The sequence below is a fragment of the Phocoena sinus genome, chromosome 2 (genome assembly GCF_008692025.1).
Source record: "Phocoena sinus isolate mPhoSin1 chromosome 2, mPhoSin1.pri, whole genome shotgun sequence".
NCBI lineage: Eukaryota > Metazoa > Chordata > Mammalia > Artiodactyla > Phocoenidae > Phocoena > Phocoena sinus.
Genome location: NC_045764.1, coordinates 66,797,429 through 66,819,140, shown reverse-complemented (window position 1 = coordinate 66,819,140; position 21,712 = coordinate 66,797,429). Strand labels below are relative to the sequence as shown.

At 49.9% G+C, this 21,712-nt stretch overlaps 1 protein-coding gene across 4 annotated transcripts in view; it reads left to right on the top strand.

Annotated features, from left to right (window-relative positions):
* Positions 1-21,712, top strand: part of CORO2B (coronin 2B) — a 146,989-nt gene that overhangs the window by 111,024 nt on the left and 14,253 nt on the right. For all 4 annotated transcript variants that reach the window (XM_032623968.1, XM_032623970.1, XM_032623971.1 and 1 more), the window contains exon 3: positions 10,350-10,466. In XM_032623968.1, the coding sequence (XP_032479859.1) occupies positions 10,350-10,466 (117 nt within the window). The remainder of the gene's footprint in view (positions 1-10,349; positions 10,467-21,712) is intronic.

The window sequence follows — 21,712 nt, the reverse complement described above, 5'->3', positions numbered from 1 at the left end:
TGGGACACTAGGACATGATGGGGTGACTTGGGTGTGAGGGACTCTCCTTCTCTCTGTGGTCCCCAGCCCCATTATACTTAGGCCCATGGGGTAGAGTCCAGACTCCTTCATGAGACCGGCAAGTTGCTGAACCCTCTGATCTGGGCCTTTCTCTGTGGCCTTTCTACTTATTTGGCTTTCCCAAATATTCCTCAGCCTTTGCAGGGGCTGGTCCTTCTGGGTCCTAAGCATTCCCCACGCCGTCCCTGGCTGTGTGCTATCAATCCTTCGGGCCTTCCACACCTCCTCTGGGAAGGCTTTCTGGATTTCAGAACCTCAAGTACTTGCCCCTCTCCTGTGCTCTGGCATTTCCCCCACCAAAGCACAGCCCACCCTACACTTTGTCCGGCTCTTTGTCTGTCTCCCCTGTGAGCAGCCAGGGCTAGAAATCCACACCTCCAGGACACCCCATCAAAAACCACCCCCTATGCAGATTCATCAGGCACACTGAGTTTGGAATTTTCTTATTTTCTTCATGTGTTTTAGCACAGAGTTTTATAAGAAGGGGCCAGTAATCAGGAAACCACAGGGGCCAGCATGAGCTCTGATGTCCCAGGCAGGCCTCTCCCCAACACACACACACACACACACACACACACACACACACACACACACACACTCTCTCTCTCTCTCTCTCTCTCTCTCTCTCTCTCTCTCTCTGTCACTCATGCATCCACTGTTCCTCTACTTCTTCCTATCCCAGCCCCAAGGAGTCTCTTATCTCTTCTGCTGGGCTCTGCAACAGGACACTGCCCAGGACCAAGGACAAAGGTGGCCCCATCACTCTTCTTCCTGGAGCCTGGGAAAACCGAGTTCATCTCCAAGTGCTCAGATACCAGGAGAAACAGAATTGCTTACATCTCTTCCCCAAACAAACTCCACCCCCACCCCGCCCCTGGGGACCTACTCCCACACTCTCCCCCAGTACATACGCACGCACACACGCACATACACACTAGGGATTTCGACTGGAAAAACCAGCAAACCCTTTCCAGCTTGAAAAACACAAAGATAAAAAGACTGAGGGGGAGAATCACAACAGGAAGTCATCAAGTTGGGAGGCTTCCTGAGGTCTCGCCGTGAACTTCTGTCTGACTGGGTGACTGACTTCAGAGCATCACAGCCTGTGCTGCACCTGCTGCCGTTTGACTGTGAACCTACCCCGAAGCTCAGCCCCACATCTAGAACTTCTCAAGGAGAGCAGGATCCAGAACTATCTCCTGGCATGAGGAAGGGAGAGATGTGTCTGTTCCCTGGGTGATATTTTCTGGGTGACGAAAATGGACGTGCACAAGAAGGGAAGGGAGTCTGGTCTCAGGGAACAGCGTGAGTAGAGACCCAGAGGTAGGAAACAGGGTGACAGTCATTCACCCAGCTTGAGTTCTTGCTATGAGCTGGCATTGAAGGATGCTCTGAAGATGCCTGGGCCAAGGTCACAGTCTTCGAGGTGTTCACAGCCTGGTGGCAGGGATGAACCAGGAACCAAAGGTCATCTAGGCGGCGGGAGCATTGGAGGCTAGGGGTGTATGTATAGTCATGTGTGTGTCGTGCAGTGGGGTGGGCTGTTACGTCAAAGCGGGGTCAGGCTGGGACCACAGTAGCTCTGATGTCCCATAAGGAGTTTGGCTTTTAAAGTCAAGATAGTAGGGAGCCATTGAAAAGTTCAGAGTGGAATAGTTATTGCAGCAGAGCTGTACTCTGGAAGAATTAGGCAACATTATGTAAGATGGATTGGAGAGAATTGCAGAGGGCAGATGCTAGAGGCAAGGGGACAAATCAGTGGACCCACTTCAGAAATCCTGCAAGGCAGTCCTGGGAGCTCAAGTATGAATAAAGCCCTCTACCCAAAATAGATCTCCTAGAGGACTGCCCAGGAGTCTGAAAACCCAGGAGAGTCCACTTCTGGGCCAAATGGCTTTCTCTAAAGGCTCCTGTGAACATGCACATAGATGACCCACAAGGAGAAATGGACTGACGCATTACACCCCCCAGTGTCCTCCTTAGAAGGCTCCCGTTTATTATATACATTATTTCAGATTAACGGGCTGAAGACAGCAGGCCACTAAAGTGTGGGACATGAGCCCAGTAAGTTCTGATTGGGATGGAGGGAGGGAAGGAGTGCAGAGGCCTGAGCAGAAGTGGCGTGGAGAGAAGCTTGTATGGAGGGGGGCGGTGTATAAACGTGTGAGCGTGCGTGACTGTGTGTGCAGCTGTGTGGGGGACCGTCACTGGCAGATTGGGCACACCCTGGGGTGACAGCAACCCACACCTTGGACGAAGGGCACCCAGTGTTTAGGAACACGAAACACCCCTCATTCCTGCTGAGATGCCACAGTGGTACTCAGAGTTCTGAAGCTGCACAAACTCGTTCTAGTGTCACTGCGACGTGAGGTGACCGGAAACTCAAGTCTCCTCGAGTCACCCCTTCCCTGGGCAGTAATAATTAGATAATGCATGTGTAAGCGCTTTGTGAAGTGTCAAGGGCTGTGAGCTGGAGGGTGAGGCCTGCTTCACACCCCAGAGGCTTGGACACAGGGGGCCTGACTTTGCCCAGAGTTTTGGAGAGAAGGACTACAGTACCCATTGTATAATAACTCTCTCATTTAATGTCACCTTCCATCCAGAAGAGAGAAGACGGCAGGCAGCCTACCTGGATGGTCTGGGATGCATGGGGCAGCACGTGGAAGAGGGAGTGTGATGACGGAGGCAGAGGGGTGGGGATCCCCAAACATTTGTCACGCGGAAGCTTGGGGTGCCACCATTAGCTCACCCATCTCCTCTGTCAGGGTTATCCATTGCCCTGGGGCTTCCTTTAAATTGTACAGCACCTGACGTGACTGTTTATCTTTCTATTCGCTTTATCTGGGCGTGCATTAAACACGCGATACTGTTTTTTGATTTCTCACCCCACCCCCTGCACCTACATCGGGTAACACTGATGGTCTCCGCCCCTGTCCTAGAATGAATGAGCGCAGGTGCTTCCCTGAGGCCCCAGCAGAATATGGAGCCTCTAGGGTAGTGGTTCCCAAACTTCACTGCCCAATGGAATCACTTGGAAATCTTTTAAAAAAAAAATACTGATGCCTGGCTGCCCACTCCCAGACACTGTGATTAAATTGATATGGGGTACCCATCGGGGCCCTGGGGTTTTTTAAACGTCCCAGGTGATTCTAAAACAAAAGCAAAGTTTGAGGGCTTCCCTGGTGGCACACTGGTTGAGAGTCCGCCTGCCGATGCAGGGGACGCGGGTTCGTGCCCCGGGCCGGGAGGATCCCACATGCCACGGAGCGGCTGGGCCCGTGAGCCATGGCCGTTGAGCCTGCGCGTCCGGAGCCTGTGCTCCGCAATGAGAGAGGCCACAACAGTGAGAGGCCCGCGTACCACAAAAAAAAAAAAAAAAGCAAAGTTTGAGAATCACTAGGGGGATGGGGGAGACAGAGTGGGGAAAGTGCGGGTCTTCAGGAGCAAGTATAAGGTCTTCACAACTGAGTTGCCTGCCAGCCCCTTCCGAGAACCTTATGAGAAATTCTGAGGCCCTACTTCTGATGTATGACTTTTCCTCCTAATTTATCAAGTCTCTACATTCTGAAATAGGAGGGCAGCATAGCCAGACAACAGCCAGTGCAAACTGCAACTCCTCCTGGCCCAGCTGCATCACCTTTGGCAAATCATGGCCCAGAGCTTGGTTTTCTCATCCAGAAAATGGATTGTTACAGGAGGGTCGTAAGGATTTACTAAAACTTTTTTAAAATTTTTATTTTATATTGGAGCATAGTTGATTAACACTGTTGTGTTAGTTTCAGGTGACAGCAAAGTGATTCAGTTATACATATACACGTATCTATTCTTTTTCAAATTCTTTTCCCATTTAGGTTATTACAGAATATTGAGCAGAGTTCCCTGTGCTATACAGTAGGTCCTTGCTGGATTTAATGAAACTTTGTTTCAGACTTAAATACAATGATGTATACAAATTGCTGAGCACAAGGCACTTTTTTTTTTTTTTTTTTTTTTTTTTGCAGTATGCGGGCCTCTCACTGTTGTGGCCTCTTCCGTTGTGGAGCACAGGCTCCGGACACGCAGGCTCAGCGGCCATGGTTCACGGGCCCAGCCACTCCGCGGCACGTGGGATCTTCCCAGATGGGGGCATGAACCTGTGTCCCCTGCATCGGCAGGCGGACTCTCAACCACTGCGCCACCAGGGAAGCCCCACAAGGCACTTTTGAAGCACTTGTCAAATGGTCCTTTATCACCCTCGTCTTTTTTGTTATCATTAGTATTTCCATCCCGTGACCTGATGTGCATCCCTAACTTCTGTCCTGGTATGCCAGAAGCAAGGCCCTCCAGTTGCAGGTGTGCCTGGCTTCATACAGTAAAAAGGGCAGCCACAAAGAAGCAGAGAGGGCATTAGCCCAGGGTCTAGGAATCTGGGAAGCCCAGAGAGGCCAAGGGCCATGTTCAAGGTCATTCAGCTGGTGAGGTGAATTGGGACTGGGCCTAGAAACCCTACCTCTTGCTAAGTCTGTTCTTTCTGCCTCACTACACTGATATCCCAGGTAAGAAAACATTTTGCTCTGTGCACAGAATTCAGCTTTGCAGCCATGGGAAATTCTAGGAAGCTGAAGCTGTCGTGCAGGTTGTTTTGAAAATATCTCGTCCTCAGTCAGTTCAATGGGTTCAGATAAAGCCTGGACTGAGGCCCAGGGCACGCGCCGTTCCCCTGGCAGCCTGCTGGGTGAGCCACACCTACCAACCCGCCAAGGCAGGGCCTGGCCTGCCCTGCCCACACGCACGCCACACACACGCACTCTAAAACCTATTTTCAATTAGTTGTATAATTTTATTCAGTTTCAAGGATCTTATTTTCCCCTAAACGATCTGCATCATAATAAGGGAGTAAAGAAGCCTATATAAGCAGATACATCTGTGTTCCACAGAAGCTTCTGGAACATAAATCTGGTCGACCCCAGTCTGTATCTCATTTCTTTAAGATCTGTTTGACCAAAACCGGAGAGGAATAGTTTTCAATCAAAACTGTGGTGATCACCTCCCACCTGGGGTACTAAAAACAAAAACAAAATAAAAAACTATGGTGAGTGTGTATGTGTGTGTTTTAAATAACATCTATATCTTTAATAGAAATTGTAAATGTTCATTGGGGAAGAATTAGAAACCACTGATATCCAACTAGCCAGAGATTGCCACTCTTAATTTTTTTTTAATTATTATTATTTTTTTATTTGGTTGCACCAGGTCTTAGTTGTGGCAGGCAGGCTCCCCAGTTGTGGCATGCGAACTCCCAGTTGCAGCATGCATGCAGGACACAGTTCCCCCACCAGGAATCAAATCTGGGCCCCCTGCATTGGGAGCACGGAGTCTCAACCACTGTGCCACCCGGGAAGTCCTGCCACTATTAACTTTTGATGTATTTTTCTTTTAATAGCTAAGGATCATTTTGCATATATAACTTGATTCTGACTATTTCACTTACCATTAGAGCTTGAGTAATTCCCATGCCATTAAATATTTTTTGAAACTATGATTTAAATTACCTCATAATATTCCATTATATTGGTGTCCTATAATTCGTTTTGGCAATGCCACATTGTTGAGCATTTATTATTGTTCCCTATTATAAATAACATGGCACTGAGTGTCTTCGTATGCTTCCCTGTTGACTGGGATAAATTCCCAAAGTGGGGTTATTGTTCAAAGGCTATGAACCTTTTAAAAGTCTTTGAGACCCTGTCAAATGGATCTGTGGGAAAGTTGCCATGCTTCTCACTCCCCTGCACCCTGTTGAGAGGTCATGTCCCAGCACCCCCCAACTCTTGTCTTTGGCAGCTCAGCTGTGTTTGACATGCAGCCTGATCCCCAGCACTGGGCTCCTCCTTGAGAAGACTTGGGGTACATAACAGCTGCCACCCAACATTTGACATTGAAAATCTGCCCCAGCAAAGGGGGATTGGATTTGTCCTCTGAGGCCTCCAGGATAAGGCCCATCCTAACAGCATGAAGATCTCCCTAATGATTATAGATGCTGTGTAACAGGCATCCCGACCCCACCCCATGCAGCAAGGCCTCTGCTCCAGCTCTGTTGAGACTCAAGCTCTCTTTGAGGTTCAAACACCAGATGGCAGGTTAGACCCCAGGACCACTGAGAAGCCTCCCACTGGGACAGTTCTGTGAGCTGACCATCTCAACAGTGATTCTAAAGTTATAAAACAGTGCAAAACCTTGACTCCGCTCCTGAGAAACTCTTTACACATCTGTTTTCTCAGATGTAAGGTGTGGTTGTTATGAGGATTAAATTTGATGATATCTGTAAATCAATATAAATTTGATTGTATTAATATATTATATTAATAATAGCTACTAGTGTTGGCTTGAGCCCAAGTATGAGAAGGCAGTATTGGGTAGCAGTTAAGAACCAGATTCGGATTTGGTCTGTAGTCACACCCCTATCCAGAAAGTAGAACAGAAAACAGGGGCATTTGGAGGGTCTGGGGAGAGGATTGTTCACATTTATTTAAATTCAGAAAAAAATAATTTCAGAACAAGCTTCCTTTAGAACACCTATACATGTACTTTATTGGTTTGTGCTTTAATTTTTATGTCTATCAGAGTAATAATTGTGCAGAGTTCATGAAGTCTAATAGTACACTGCAAGGCCTATAGCACTACAAGGGAGGTGCTGGGGTTGGCTTATACCAACTCATGAGAGCTTACTGTTAAATTTTTAGGAGTTTTGCAACCCAGTTTTTAAAAACGACCATTATTAAAAATTAAATTATGCAACTTTCAATTAAATGAATGATGTCAAAAACAGAGGTACTAATGTTAAAAACTTATTCCTTACTAACTATTTTACTACGATCTGGTGAGCTACTGTGAGTCTCTTTTAACTCTACTTTTGGTGATATCACCTTGGTAGCTTGAAGTTAGGCATAGTGGGCATTTGCCACTGAAACTGGCAAATGTTCCAAACCATGGCCTTTTTTTTTCCTGGAAAACCGGTTGTTAAACATTTACCAGCACACCAGGGCCTGTACCCTCGATCCCTATCCTACTTTGCTACACCCCTCATTTCCCACTCCCTATAGGTAGCTGCTTCCAATGTTTTGAGCTGTGTCTTTTTGTACTTCTCCTCGTCTTTCTTAGTTACATGCTTTCACGGCTATGTCTGGTTTTTTAAATCTTAGACATTGTCTATTGACTTCCTATTATGGAAGATGGGGATCTGGCTCTCTACCAGCTCTGTCTCCCCTCTTAACTGTACACACACACAATTTTCCTACCTCTGCCTTGCCAGTATATTATAGCACAACTCGTGTTTAAATAAATATTCAGGATTTACGTTATTACCATGATGTAAACATTGTACCCAAGTCATTATCACTATGATTGTATTAGCTTTCTTATACAGCTCTTTTCCTGGAGTTAATAATTGCATTTTAAAAGTTGCATGATTTCTCTATAAAACTGTGGCTTTCATACTTTTCTTCTTAGCAATGAAACTTGTCTTTCAAACAAAATTTTGGGAATTTCTTGGCAGTCTAATTGTTAGGACTCGGCACTTTCACTGCCATGGGCCCAGGTTCAATCCTTGGTCAGGAAACTAAGATCAAACAAAGCTGCAAAGAAAAAAAATTTTTTATATGAACTCTGCTCTATAAAATGGGAAAATCAAAGCTGCCAGGTTGAAAGGAGGTCCCTCCCCTTGAGCCATTTCCCATGGCTGCAAACAGTATGATTCAGTGATGAAAATCATCGTTACACACCCCTTTGGGGAAGGCATTCACAGAGGTCCACCTGGAAGGATACGTTACGTCGGGATCATCCGCTACTAATTCCCTTCCTGATGCAGGGCCCTGACCTCTCGCCATTCTGAATACATTGCAGTGATGTGGCTTCACCTGTCCCTCTAGGACATCACCTGCAGGCTGCTGGCCAGAAGCTGCTGCTAGCTGATGGCCACCTATTGACTGATGCAGATCTGCCTGGTTGCCGAAAGCTTAATGCAGACAGCTTTACTCAGGGACCACTCAGGGTAGCCTTTGGGACCAGATATAAGGAGAGGAGGCTCTGTCAGAGAGCAAGTGAGCTGTGGAAGCAGACAATGCAGGGCCTGTCTGCCTGTGGACGTCAGAGCTGGAGAGAGGGGAGCTGGCTAGCAATAAGCAGTAGGATTCAGCTCAGCTTTGAGGGTTATACCGGTGTGGGAATCCTAGCTTTGCTTTCAGCTGGGTAACCTTGGGCAAGTGGCTTAACCTTTCTGGGCCTTAATTTCCTCGTGCCTAATTCCCAGGGTTTTGTGAGAGTTAAAGAAGCTACTGTGTAACCCTAATAAATCCCAGGGCCACATGTGGCTCGGTCTCTGCTCAGAGTCTCAACTAAAGAAACATAGTCCAACGGCCTAAAAGTCATTGGAAAAGATATTCCAATTCGAATTGCATCCCTCATGGAATGTCAGAGGGGATCCCATTCTTCACTGAGAGCAATACACCCCCAATCCTTTTCCTCCATTTTCTGATTTCCCCCAGTGTACAGTGTCAGTGAAGTTCTTCTAAGTACAACCTCCAAGGCCTTTTGCCTCTCTCTTTCTCTACCTCATTCCTCACCCTCCATACCACTGCCATTTTCTCTAGGTTTTTTTTTTTTCCTCTACGCACCTTGCCACTGCGGTGTCACAAAAAGTCAAATGATACGGAGATGAGCTGATAGATATACAGGCAAGAAGTGGCTGGGGAAGAGGTTATGGCAGAATGCACACTCTGAAAGAACTCTTGCCCATCACACTGGTGAAGTAGTGATATAAGGCACGTGTAGCAGGGGCTTGGCAAAAACTGGTTGCCTTCCTCCTTATTCAGTTGAGGAACCTAAAGGACGGTGAGGTTTGCCTCAGGTGCCTCTGACCACCTAACCACTGTTAGCAGATGGGCAGTGACTGGAAAAACCCTCCTTATTTCCTCCACACCCCAAAAAGCTAATATTAAAAAGACCTGGGAATGGAGACACAGCCTCTGCCTGCAATTTCCCCTCCCTTCCCTGCCGCCTTTATAGACAACTAAGTATGGAACTACCCCTCACCCCCACACCCTTTGTTCCATCTTTTGTGGACTTCATCCCCCCTGCAGGATGTATTTCAAGTCATGTACTGAGCACCCACTGTGTGCCAGGCTTGTAAGGAGCTGGAGATTCAGAGACAAGGAGGCCTATCCTCAGTTGCTCATAGACAGATAGAAACAGACTGCAATTCTGCATGATGGTGCCTATAATAGAGGGAAGCACAGAATGCCCTGAGCTCACAGAGGAGTTCTTAATCCATTGAGGGATCAGGGGAGACTTCCTGGAGGAAGTGTCATCTAACCTGTATGATAATAACTAGTATCGTATATTGAGCATTCACTATGATGACAACCTCCACACTAAGTACTTTGCTAAGCACATGAGCTCATTTAATCTTCACAGTACTAGTGAGGAACCTCTCTCATGACAGCTGCACTCTCAAGCTTTCCAGCTGATTTTGTATCCATGTGTCTGAAAATAAAGTTGCTGAAGCCTTAAAAAAGAAAGAAAGAAAGAAAAAGAAATGAGGAAACTGAGGCTCATTGACTTTCCAAAGGCCACCGGGCTAAAGAGTGGCAGAGCTGTGATTCAAACACAGGCCTGTGTGGCTCCAAAGACTGTGCTTTCGGCCACAGGGCACTGGGTACAGGTGTTTTAAGATGCACACTGGACAAGCATGCCACATCTGGGAATGGCACCGCTCACATCCCAGGCAGGATAACATATGAGAGTGTATGGGTGGACCCCGAGCTTCAGGCGTCTCCACTGATTCCCGGAGCAGCAGCAAAGAGCCGCCTCTTGATCCAAACCTGGCTGTGTCACCCGCCCTGAGAGGCAGCGGGGAGTACAGGCACACGGCCCAGTAACTGCCAGGGCTGCTGCCCACCAGGCTTTGGTCGTTCAGGTGGACAGTTACACCTTAACTTTAAACATTTTTACTTGAGGAAGGGGCACCTTTCTCTAAGTTGTGCACAGGTGTCGTGTGGACACGCACGGCCCCACCCACCACCCTGCTGTGGGACCCTCCCCACGACCATTCGGTGTTGGGAGACTGCAGCCACAGAGCAGTATGGCTCAGCCGGATGCAGGGGCCCAAAGACATTAGTGGGCCCTCAAGGACCTTCTGGTCCAGTATAGAAGCCCAGGATAAAGGCTCTTCTTTCAAGTCACCCCAGGTTCATCAAACTAATTCCCTTTTCTCTCTCTCTCTCTCTGTCTCTGTCTCTCTCTCTCCTCTGCAGACGGGCAGGATTGAACCCAACTACCCCAAGGTCTGTGGTCACCAGGGCAACGTGCTGGACATCAAGTGGAACCCCTTCATCGACAACATCATTGCCTCGTGCTCGGAGGACACGTCGGTGAGCAGGAGGGGTGCTCCGTGGGGAGGGTGGGTGCATGGGGGCACCTCCCTGCTTCTTGGATGTCTTCCTCCCTAAATGCCCTCCTTCTCCCTTCTTTGCCCTTCCTCTGTTCTCTTGGTCATCCTTCCAGCTAGCCCCAGGATGGGGAGTTAGGAAGAGGACAGAGGGAGTGAATCCATGGACTATTTGTACCTTTAGCATGTTTTCATTTGGAGGTGTTGACTTTGTAGGTGAGAATCAGAAGAAAAAAAAAAAGATGAAGTGTGTGATTTGGCACTCATCTGTAGTCTCAAAAGGAGAAGGATAGGAAGAATACTATGGACAAGGAGGAAGGGGGAAGAGGGAAGAAGTGGATGAGCCATGAGGAAAAGAGGCCCTGTTCTTGCAGGCTGGGCAAGTGTACCATCTAGTTTTGTCCTCTGTGAGCCACGGTTTTAGGGGAGGACACTGGTCTGAGGATTGTCATGACTTATCCAAGGACCCAAAATGATGGCCCAGGATTTGAACATCATGTGTTCCACCACTTAGTGGGGAGAGAGAAGAAACAGGAGAAGGGGAATGAAGAGGAGGGAACAGAGAGGCGATGGAGGGGAAGGGAAGAGGGAACAGGTGGGAAGGATGAGATACAGGGAAGAAAGGTGGCAGAAAGTTTGGAGAGGGGAGTTGAAGAATCCAGGGAGAGTAAAATGTGAAGCCACTGTCTGGCCACCCTTTCCCCGGGCTCTGCTGACTTTCATACGTGGAGGTAGAGTCAGGAGTTGGCAGCAGGCTCCGTGTTTCTGGAGAGGGGCCCCATGCCTTTCCTCAATTGCCCTTAAGCAATGTCAACACCCCAGCCTGGAAGCAAGAGGGGATTTCAGAGCCTCAGCTGAGCTGGTGAGGAGGGGCTGCTCCAGCCCCTGGTGTTCCCGGGTGAAGGAAGATCAGGCCACAAGCATCTCTCTAGTACCCACTGGCATAGCCCGGGTGCAGGTCGTAGATTCCCAGGATATTGGAACTAGAAGGAACTTTGGAGCTCATGTCTCCTGTCTTTCCAGACCAGCCTGAGAGCTCCTGAGAGTAGAGGCCATGGCCTTTTTGGTTCTGAATCCCAGGCATCCAGCACAGAGCCTAGTACATGGTAAATACATAGTAGGTATTCAATGGAATGGATACCTGGATGGATGGATGGATGGATGGAGAGATGGCTAGATGAGTGACTAGATGAATGGATTTTTGGATGGATGACTACATTGATGGACAGAAGACTGAATGCATGGATAATGGATAGATAGTTGAATGGAAGGAGGAAGGATGATTGGATGAATAGATGACTGGATGAAGGTGAATGGATAGATGGATAGAATGGAAAGATAAATGAATGCATGAGAGAATGAATATAGCCCAACTAATGAATGAGATTCGCAGTAAATAGTCTCCATTGGTTAATAAATTAGGGGGTATGGAGGAGGTCAGCTGGCACAGTACCTAATAAAAGGGAGTGCTGGGGAGGGGCTAAGGGAATGGGCTTGACCCACTCCTGAAGGTCAAAGCCCTGAGTCAACCCAAGAGGATTCCTGAGAGCAGCAGCATCAGGGGCAGGGCCCATGTGAGCAGGGAGGGCAAGAACTTGTGATGGGCACGACCCATCAGGTTTGGCTACTTTCTTCAACAAGACGGAGACAGTGACCAGGGGTCAGAGAACCGACAGGCCAGAGGATGAGCACAGGTGATGGAGCCCAGGACAAGTGAGGAAACCCAGAGGGCAACGAGGACACTGGTCGCTTCCTGGGCTGAGAAGGAGGCAGCTGGAGTTAGTGGGGGCTGGGGAGCTCAGTGGTCAGTATAGGTTAGGACTGGGCTCAGTGGGAGAGAGGGCACTTGGAGGTGCTGTCCGTTGTTCTCTCCTGGGTGCAGGGAGTCCAAGGAGTGTCAGCGACCACAGCCCGCTCCGTCCCTGCCTGTGCTGAAGTGTTGAGCCACTGTCACTAGTCATTGAAGAGCAAACACCCCTGAAACTCAGGGCTGCCTTACACTGACTTTTCCAGCCACTCTGGGCTGGACACTCTATGTGCCATTAGCCCTCATTGACACCCTGTGCGACAGGCATTGCCACCCCAAGCTGAGGGCTGGGGTCAGGTCACAGAACTAGAGAGGAGAGGAGGACTGCTGGCCCCAGAGCCCACGCTCTTCCTGATCTATGAAGTCTTGTGATGACACGAATACAGAGAGTCCGTGTTGGAAGCCTCAGGCCCCTCCGGTGTCTCGTATTTCACCGGGAGCCAGCTGGGAAGGAGAAGGGCAGTGTCCATCTGGGTGTGGGGGGACAGGTTAGGCTGGGCTCTCAGAGTTGCTGGCTGTCCTGGCTCCACCTCAGGTCCTGAACTTCCTGAATCAGGGCGAGGGTGGGAGGGGTCACTCGCCCTGATGACCCTGCCGGGTTCTAGCTCAGCACCTTATTTCACCTGAGTCAGGCGCCACGTCCTCCGGGACCCAAGCTAATAAACCAGACGCCCATGCTGTGTGCTCAAGAAAAGCATAGGGCCCGGCCCTGACTGCACGAGCCAAGCGGCTCTCTTCAGCGTCACACACATTGGACCACGGTGTGCCTGCCTAGGATGCTGGCTTCAATGATCAGCTTGGACTGTGGACTCTGCTGGACCTGGAATTGAATCTCAGCTTCACCATTTACTAGCTGGGTGACCAAGGGCATGTTATGTACCCTCTCTGAGCCTCAGTGTTGCTCCTCGTTTTATAGCAATAATACTGGTACGTCCCTGAGGCGGTTGCTATGAGGATGCGAGGTCTGTGCCTAGCACTATGCCTGTTGGTCTCAGGATGCAGAGTGAAGTCGTTGCATCCACAGAAGGTCTAACAGAGCACTGTGTGCACAGGGAGGAGAGAGGAATTACTTTTGGCCGAGGTACAGGCAGGGTAGAGGGGCCTAGAGGGCTGAATAGACCCTGGAGAAGCAGGAATTTGACAGCAGAGAAAATGTTCTATGAGGCCCGGGGAAAGGACATAGGGAAAGGCCTGGAGGGAGTATGTCTCAGTCCACTTGGGCTGCTATAACAAAGTACCACAGACTGAGTGGCTTTTAAACAACAGAAATGTATTGCTCGTGGTTCTGGAGGCTGGAAGTCTGAGATCAGTGTACACCATGGTCAGGTAAGGGCTCTCTTCTCATTGTGTCCTCATATAGTGGAGGGGGTGGAGCTCTGTGGGGGTGTCTTTTATAAGGTCACTAATCCCATTCATGAGGGCCCCACCCTCATGACCTATTGCCCACCCCCAAAGGCCCCACCTCCTAATGCCATCAGCTTTGGGGGTTAGGATTTGAATTTGGGCACAAGACAAACATTCTGACGATAGCAGGGTTCATATGGTGTGCTTGGGAGACGGGGGTCATCTGGTGTGGCTGGGGTCCTGGGGTGGTGACCAGGGAGGGGAATGGGCAGGAGGGGTGGCTGCAAAGGGAGGTTGGGAGCAGAGAGAGAAGGCTTGGGTCACCAGGGTGAGCAGCTGAACTTTGAAGTGAGACTTGTGCTTCTCAAGCCATCCGAACATGAGCCAGGACACCACGTATGCAGTGTGGAGACACTGCACGCTCTGGGGGTCAGGGAAGGGGCTGGGGGGTGGTCACAGGGGCTTTGTGGAGGAAGTGGAGCCCAGGCACGCTGGGCAAATGCTGGAATATGGCTCAGCAGAGAGAAGGGGAGCACCCAAGAGAAGGGTATGGCTTGGGTACATGTCAGGGTGTAAAGAGAAAGGACACCGGGCTTAGGGGCACAGGGAGAGAGAGGATGGCCCCAGAGCCACTGATCCAGAGAGAAGGGGGGTGACGTCACAGATCAGCGAGGATCTAAGCTCTTGCTCTGGGTGCCGGTCCAGCTGCCCAGAAGCGGCCGCTCACAAACCCTCTCTTTGCCCCTCAGGTCTCCACCCCTCCCCAGCCTCAGGGCCAAGGATCTTGGCATTGGAGTCAGCACCCCCTGACACCCCGAGGCTGGAACGATGCCCCTCCTGGAGAAGGGCACACTGAGGGCCCAGGGGAAGCCCCTGCCCAAGGTCACACAGGGAGTCACATCCCAGACAGGGCTGGAACCCAGGTCTCCTGACTCCCAGCCAGCACCCTGAGCACCTACTCACAGCCCTAGTTTTAAGTGAGGAAACTGAGGCTCAGATTCTGGAAGGGCTGACAGTTCAGATCCATCCAACACTCAGTGTTTCGATCTCAGCGTGCTCTCTGTGCAAAGCCCTTGTGGAGCACCGAGAGCACATGGAGCCGGGCATCCTCACCCAGGTCCTGGGAGAGGGGCTGTAAAGGCAGAGGACCAGCGGCCCCCAAGGTGGGGGGGAGGAGGCCAGTCAGAGCTGCCAGGACCACTCTGACTGACCTTCCCGCCTCTGCCAAAGCCCCCCTCCACGGGCAGGCCTCCCTCGAGCCTCTGCAGACCACACGGTCAACTTACTGCGCATCAGACATGACACCCAGAACCAAGGTTAAGAGGTCAGTCAGCACACCTACTATGCACCAGGCACTGTGATACACACCAGGGCTAGGGAGGGAATCAGACTGAAGGGGCCCAGAGAGATGCCGTTTGCAGCACGCCAGGCCCACGTATCCCGGCAGGCCCTGCACACCCACTGCCACCCTTCCCCCGCCCTCTACTTGTCTCACAACATTCAGAGGACACTGAAGGGATCTAGCCAGCCCCCACCCCCTCCCAGCTCCTTTTCCATATCCCCATCCCTTGAAAAATGTCCAGTGATGTCCATCCCCCATGTCCCTCAGGATCAGCCTCCCCTCCCCCCAGCCTCCCCTCCCCGACAGCGTGAGGAGGTCCTCAGGGGTCTAACCCCATCCTTCCAGGGAGCCAACGGAACATACCCAAGCCCTTTCCCAAGGGGCTTCCATCCTGAGGGAGAGATGGGGGCTGTAACTCTCCCTGGCATCTGGCAGAATCCAGTTCTTTCCGCCGCTGGGTGATGTCACCTATTGTTGAAGGGCTGTGCTTTTTATAGCTTCTGCCGCAGCTAGGGAGGGCGGCTGGCAGGCGATAGGGAAGGGCACTATGGGTTTCCAAGCCTCGTGCTCCCAGCCCTTCTCCAGCAGCCACAGAGAGAGGTTTCTGACATCTCAGGGAGAGGAGAGAGTGATCCCAGAGGGAGGAGGAGGAGGGAGGCAGGCCCCTCTCCCAGGCTCAGCATCCTTCCTTTCCCTTCTATTTCTCTGCTTCTCCATCCAGCAGCTGCCCTCACCCCCCAGGTGATGCTCCTCCCGAAAGAACCTGGGGGTGGGCTGGGGCAGGATGAGAACCCTGCTGGAAGCAGCCGGAAGCCACCCACCACCCTGCTCCTACACACACACGCACACACACACGAGTTTGAGAACCAATACCTCTCTGAGGTGAAAGGGAGCAACATCTCTGTTAGAGATGGAAGGAAAGCAGCCCCGAGAGGCCTTACCAATGCACTTGGCAGCTGCAGAGACACTACCAGTGCACAGGTGTGGCTCAGTCGTTAGGCAGCCAGGCTCAGGAGGCCATAGCCTAGGTTCAAATCCTGGCCCTGCCACTTCCCGTGTCTGTGATCTTGAAATAGTCCTGCTATAAAATGGGGACCATATTGGGCTTATCATGAGAACAAAATGAATATAGTGTTTCTTGGCTACTAAAAACTCTATAACCATTGATGTGGGGACCAAAGAGTTTAGATAACCTGCCCTGGTGAGTGCTGGCTAGAGGGTTGGAAGAGAGAGACACAGTGCTCTTTCCACTGTATCTCACTCTTTGCTTCTTGAGGCCCCAAATAGGCCTCCCATCACTGGTTTCCAAAAAAGACTAAGCTGAATGCTAAGCCTTAAAATGTAGGAAAGAAATCCCCACCAGGTCTGCCTTCCCATTCAGAACTAAAGGGGTGATTTGCCATCTATCTAGCTCGCCACCAGCCAGAGCAAGGGCTAGCCTGCTTCCTTACACGTGACTCATTGCTGAATCTGCTAATGGTCAGAAAGTTTCTGGGCTTCTCAGCTTCTTCCGTTGGTTTGTTCATTGAACAAGTATGTCTTAGGTGCCTGTTATATTCCAGGCACTGTTCCTCACCCTAGAGATAGGGCAGTGAATTTAAAGACCCCACCCATGTATGGAGGAGTTGACCATCAGTGGGAGGCCTTGAAGGTTGTCTGTGACCCAAATGGGGTAATTTTTAGATTCTTGAGGCCAGGGAGTGGCACCTCTTTTTTGGAACAGATGAGCAGAAAGACAGACCATGCCCTCTCCAGGTTGTCAGAGTCCATCCAGGGAAGAAGGAAGGGATTGGGCAGGGGCAGAGATTCAGAAGAGAGAAACAGGGCAGTTTGCCTGATTCAAATCCTGAGTTTGAATCCCAGCTCCCCACTTCCTGGCTGTGCAACCTGGGCAAGTTTCCTAACCTGTCTGTGCCTCGTTTCCTTACCTGTGTAAGAATAGTCATTAATGATAATAGTAATAATAATAGGTAGCACATATCCTTTCATGTGTCCAGCCTCACATTTAGCATTTCATTTAATCTGCTGGCAGGTACCTCACAAGACTCTCAGCAGTAGATGCTCAATCAGGCTTCCTTCTGGGCCCTCAGGTGGCCTCTCTCACCTCCCTCTCTTAGGGGTGATTTGTTTCCCATGTTGGGAAACAGTTAAGTGGTCAGAAGATAACATTAAGGTAGACTTTGAGGTTCTACCTCTTGTTTAGGTGAGTGACGGTAAACTCAGTTTCTAGTAGTAAACAGAATAGTTGGCAAGAAATGAGGAGGTGGGAGTTCCAAGACCCTCTGGGCGAGACCCTCACGGTTTCTTTCTTCTCACTGCAGAAGAGACATGAGAGTTGCTCTGATCTCAGCCCCAGGCAGTGTTTCTGTGGATTTGTTGGATGGAAATCCTAGGACCAATGGCAGTGTAATGTAGTACAGCTAAATTGGATGCCATCAGAGGGCAGTAACCATATCTTATACTTGCCTGTTCCTCCCCGCACTACTCCAAACGGGGTTGTTTTTGAAGTAAATACTAAGGAGTTGGAATCCATAGCTTTACCCAGCTACTTAGGACCACTGTGAACTCCAACTCCTTGTCTTAGCTCCTATACATCAGATACAGACAATAAGTAGCTTGTTTGCTGTAGCTGTGTAACAAGCAATTCCCCTAACCATAGCATTCTTTCCCTTAGAACAGTGTTGTCAGAGGGGCTGAGTAGGCCCTCACTAGGCCCTGGCCCTAAGTCACTAGCAGCCACAATCCTCAATGTATCAGAAAGCAGAGAGACCCAGCCAGACACCTTCCTAATCACATAATAATTTTAAAGAGGAAATGTATTTGCATTCCATAAAACGGAGACAGACTTCATACCACATTCATTGACTACACAGGGGGCCACAAAGCACAGATGAAAAATAGAAATCACATCTAAAATCTGACCTATCTAAGACTTGTATATAATCCTTAATTAATACTAAGCACGCATTGTTAAGTATTACTAAGGGTGCTTAGTAATCTGCTTCGTAGGGTATATATCTAGTCTTCATAACAGCTGTAACGTAGGTGTAATTATTCTTACAGTTGCAGAGAGGCTAATAAGTTGGCTGAGGTCTCACAGCCGATAAGGTCAGAGCCTGGATTCGAATGGAGCTTGTAAGGCCACAAAGCTCTCACTTCCTTGGCCCAGCTGCTCCCTCACCCATGCACAGGGACACTTGGTTTTGCAGCTTTATAAACTGTCCCTTTCAGCCGCCTTGGCTTAGCCTTGTCTGCACGTGTCTGCTGTCAACCCCACAAGACTGTGAGCTACTTGAGACCAAGGACTGGCCCCCGGTGGCCAACACTGTGACCGGGGCCGGGGAGGGGGGTAGGCATATTTCGTTGGATTGATTGGAACTGAATTTAACTAAACAGGGCTCTGACCCAGGGACCTATGAAAGGGACAGTCCCAGGCACAGCTGGCTTGCTGGAGAAAGCGCTTTTACCACTTCTCTCCTCCCCTTCCTTCCAGAAATCCCGTTTGGCAGACTCTATTTGGTTTCCTGTTGAATTGAAGTAACCTCTCTGAGAGCAACCTCTGAACAGATCTATAGCACTCCTCCCAAACCCATCCACTCTTTGTTCCCAGCAAATCCCTTGAATATTTAGGGACTGGAATTCCTTTTCCAGCTACTTAGGCCCACTGTGAACTGCAGCTCCTCCTCTGAGCTCCTGTCGTGCGTGCTGCCAACTGTTAGCTGTAGTGGTGGATCAAACGGAGCTAGTCTCTTCCCCCCCCCCCACCCGGTGATAACATTCAATGATGTCAAAAGCAGAGAAGTTTGGAAGATTAATACTGTCTCAGTGTGCAGAAGAGAAAACTGGGGCCCAGGGAGAGAAGTGGCTGGAATCAAATGGAGTTATGAGGCAAGACGCCTCTCTCCTTCTCTGTGGGACATTTTCCATTTGAGACCCAAGTCTAGCAGTTACTGGTGAAAACAGCTCTTGGCTTACCCCCTGCAGCCCTTCATTCCTCTGGACTTGGCGCCAGTCCGGGGACTGAGCCTGGTCACAGACAGTGCCTGCCCTCTCCATCCGCTTGGCTTAGCCCCTCGGTTCCTAGGCAGAGCTGTCACGCCAACAAATCAGCTCCTATGGCTAGAAAGCCTCAGACTCACAAGGACCCTGAAGCTCAGTTTAGCTCCACCCACACACCTCTAAAAGGTACATACCTCTCAATTCATCACCTGGATGAGGATCCTGAACCCCAGAGAGGTTAACCGGCTTGTCCAAGGTCATCCAGCTGGTCAATGGGATTAGAGCCTGAGTGGACCCGCCCTTCACAGCTCCCCCCCACCCCCACCCCGTCTCTCTACCTTACCCTGCACGTGATGCCATCCAGGGATGCCTCCGTTAGCTGGCTCCTCGGGAATTAGGCTGTTCTGGAAAAAGGCTTCCTTCTGAGCCTCAGCCCGAGCAGGATTCCTTGGGACATCGATAACCAGGGATGACACACATGGCCTCTGGCCTCCCCTGCCCCACACCAGCCGGGCTGACCCTCCTGCGGCTTCTCTGCCCAGTGTGCCTGAACCCACACACGGGGTCATTTTTCTGTCTCATCATTCCCCACATTCCCAGCCTGTCTTTTCAAATGTGGGTCACATCCCCTCTTCTAATAACACTGTGCCTCCTGACCCTTCCACCCCGTCACCCCCAAGACTGGATTCAGGGCCCCCAGCTCTGAGCTCCTGTAGGTTCTCTGCCATGTGCGCTCAGGAGCAGGCTATGGGGCAAGCTCAGCGCCCCTCCCATTGCCTCATTGTCCCACGGCCTGGCTCATAAGAGGTGTGAGTGGAATGAATGAGACTCAACTTTCGGTTTCAAAGATTTTCTCAAAGGCCAGATTTTCTCCCCTTCCTAATCAACACTTACACACTGAATGACATGGGTTCGCGTGTGTATGTACTTGTCTGGCCATAGACAAGATCCTTTGCCCCCAGATGCCTCCACACTGGCCTGCCTTTCTGCTCCTTCAAGTTTCGTCCCCTTGACCCTGAAAGCATCTCAGGCTTCCTGCTCAAGTGTAAACAAGGGTAGCCTGTCAACACGGAAAAAGATGCCTGGTATTTCTAAGAATCAAAGACATGCAAATCCAAACAACAGGGAGATGGCATTTTTGATCTGATGGGCAGAAACGTGTTTTCGAAGGTATAGTTTTAGAGACATGGGTAAAGAAACACTCTGACTCTGCTGGTAAAAACTGGGACAGCTTTTTTTTTTTAATTAAAATTTTTTTTTTTATTTTTGGCTGCGTTGGATCTTCATTGCTGCGTGCAGGCTTTCTCTAGTTGCAGTGAGCAGGCTTCTCATTGCGCGGTGGTTTCTCTTGTTGCAGAGCACAGGCTCTAGGCACTCTAGCTGCATGGGCTCAGTAGTTGTGGTGCACGGGCTTAGTTGCTCCGTGGCATGTGGGATCTTCCCGGACCAGGGCTCGAACCCGTGTCCCCTGCATTGGCAAGGGGATTCTTAACCACTGCGCCACCAGAGAAGTCCCTGGGACAGCTTTTGAGGACAATTTTATAGTAACTAAAAAAGTGAAACACTTCTAGGCATGTGTCCTACAGGAATACTCACAGCCATGCACAAACTTGTATGGCAGGCCTGATCATCACAGAATGAATTGTAACAATGAAAAAAAATGGGCAGAGCCCAGGTGTCCATTAACAGAAGTTGATTAAACCCATCACGGCATGGCCACATAACAGCTGTCCCTCTGGCCACTTAAAAAGATAAGGTAGAGCCATGCGTAGTGGTGTGGAAAAATGCTCACTAGCACTAGTTACATGAGAAAAGCAAGTTGCAGAAGTACATGTATCATAGCATACCTTTGGGTAAAAAAGAAAGAAATGCGGAGGATGGGGGAGGTATTGTATGTACGATGTATGTGTGTGTGTGTGTGTGTGTGTGTGTGTGTGTGTAACACAAGCATTAGTCTCCACTCTTCAAGGGTCACCTTCCTCTGGAGCATTTGGGGACAAGAAGAATGAGTGTCTTATTGGTGACTACTGAGTCATCTACCTTGGTCCCCACTCCACCCTCCCTGCCATTTCCAGACGAGACCTCATCTCAGAAGACCCTTGCACAGGGCTGTCGGGGAAAGACCGTAGGGCATGCTGGGCCCCCTTTCCATCACCTCCCTCCCCCAGGCTCCTGCCACCATGCAGGCTTTTGTGAGTGTTGGGCTTTCCTGGAGAGCTGGAGCAAACACAGGAGATGATTCAATGACGACAGGAAAACCTCAAACTGTCCCCTAACTATAAACTTTTTCTCAAGTATGTTTTTGAAACTGAGGATGGTACTTCTAAGGGTGACCCCTAATCCTTGACTGGACCTGGGGCCTCCCATGGTCTACATGTGCCGAGCTGGGTCTTCGGGGGAACATAACGTGTGGGAAATACTCATTTCTACAGCCTGAGGGTAAAGCACCAAGAAGGGAAACCCACAAGGGAATTCCCTTAGAGGTACCCCCGGTTCCCGGCCTTGCTGCCCTGTCTTCGGGACTGCCTTTGGCTTTCTTTAGCATGTTTTTCCTCTTTATTCATAGCCTTCAGAATTATCGTCAAGTGGCTAATAGTCCATATTGCTGTGACATATTAAATTGTTGCCCTAATGTTGGTCACTTGGAGTATTTCTGAATTTTCTGTATTGCAATGAACATCTTCATGCGTGGAGAATTGGGCTTATTTTGAATGTTAAGAGTGAAATAACTAGATCA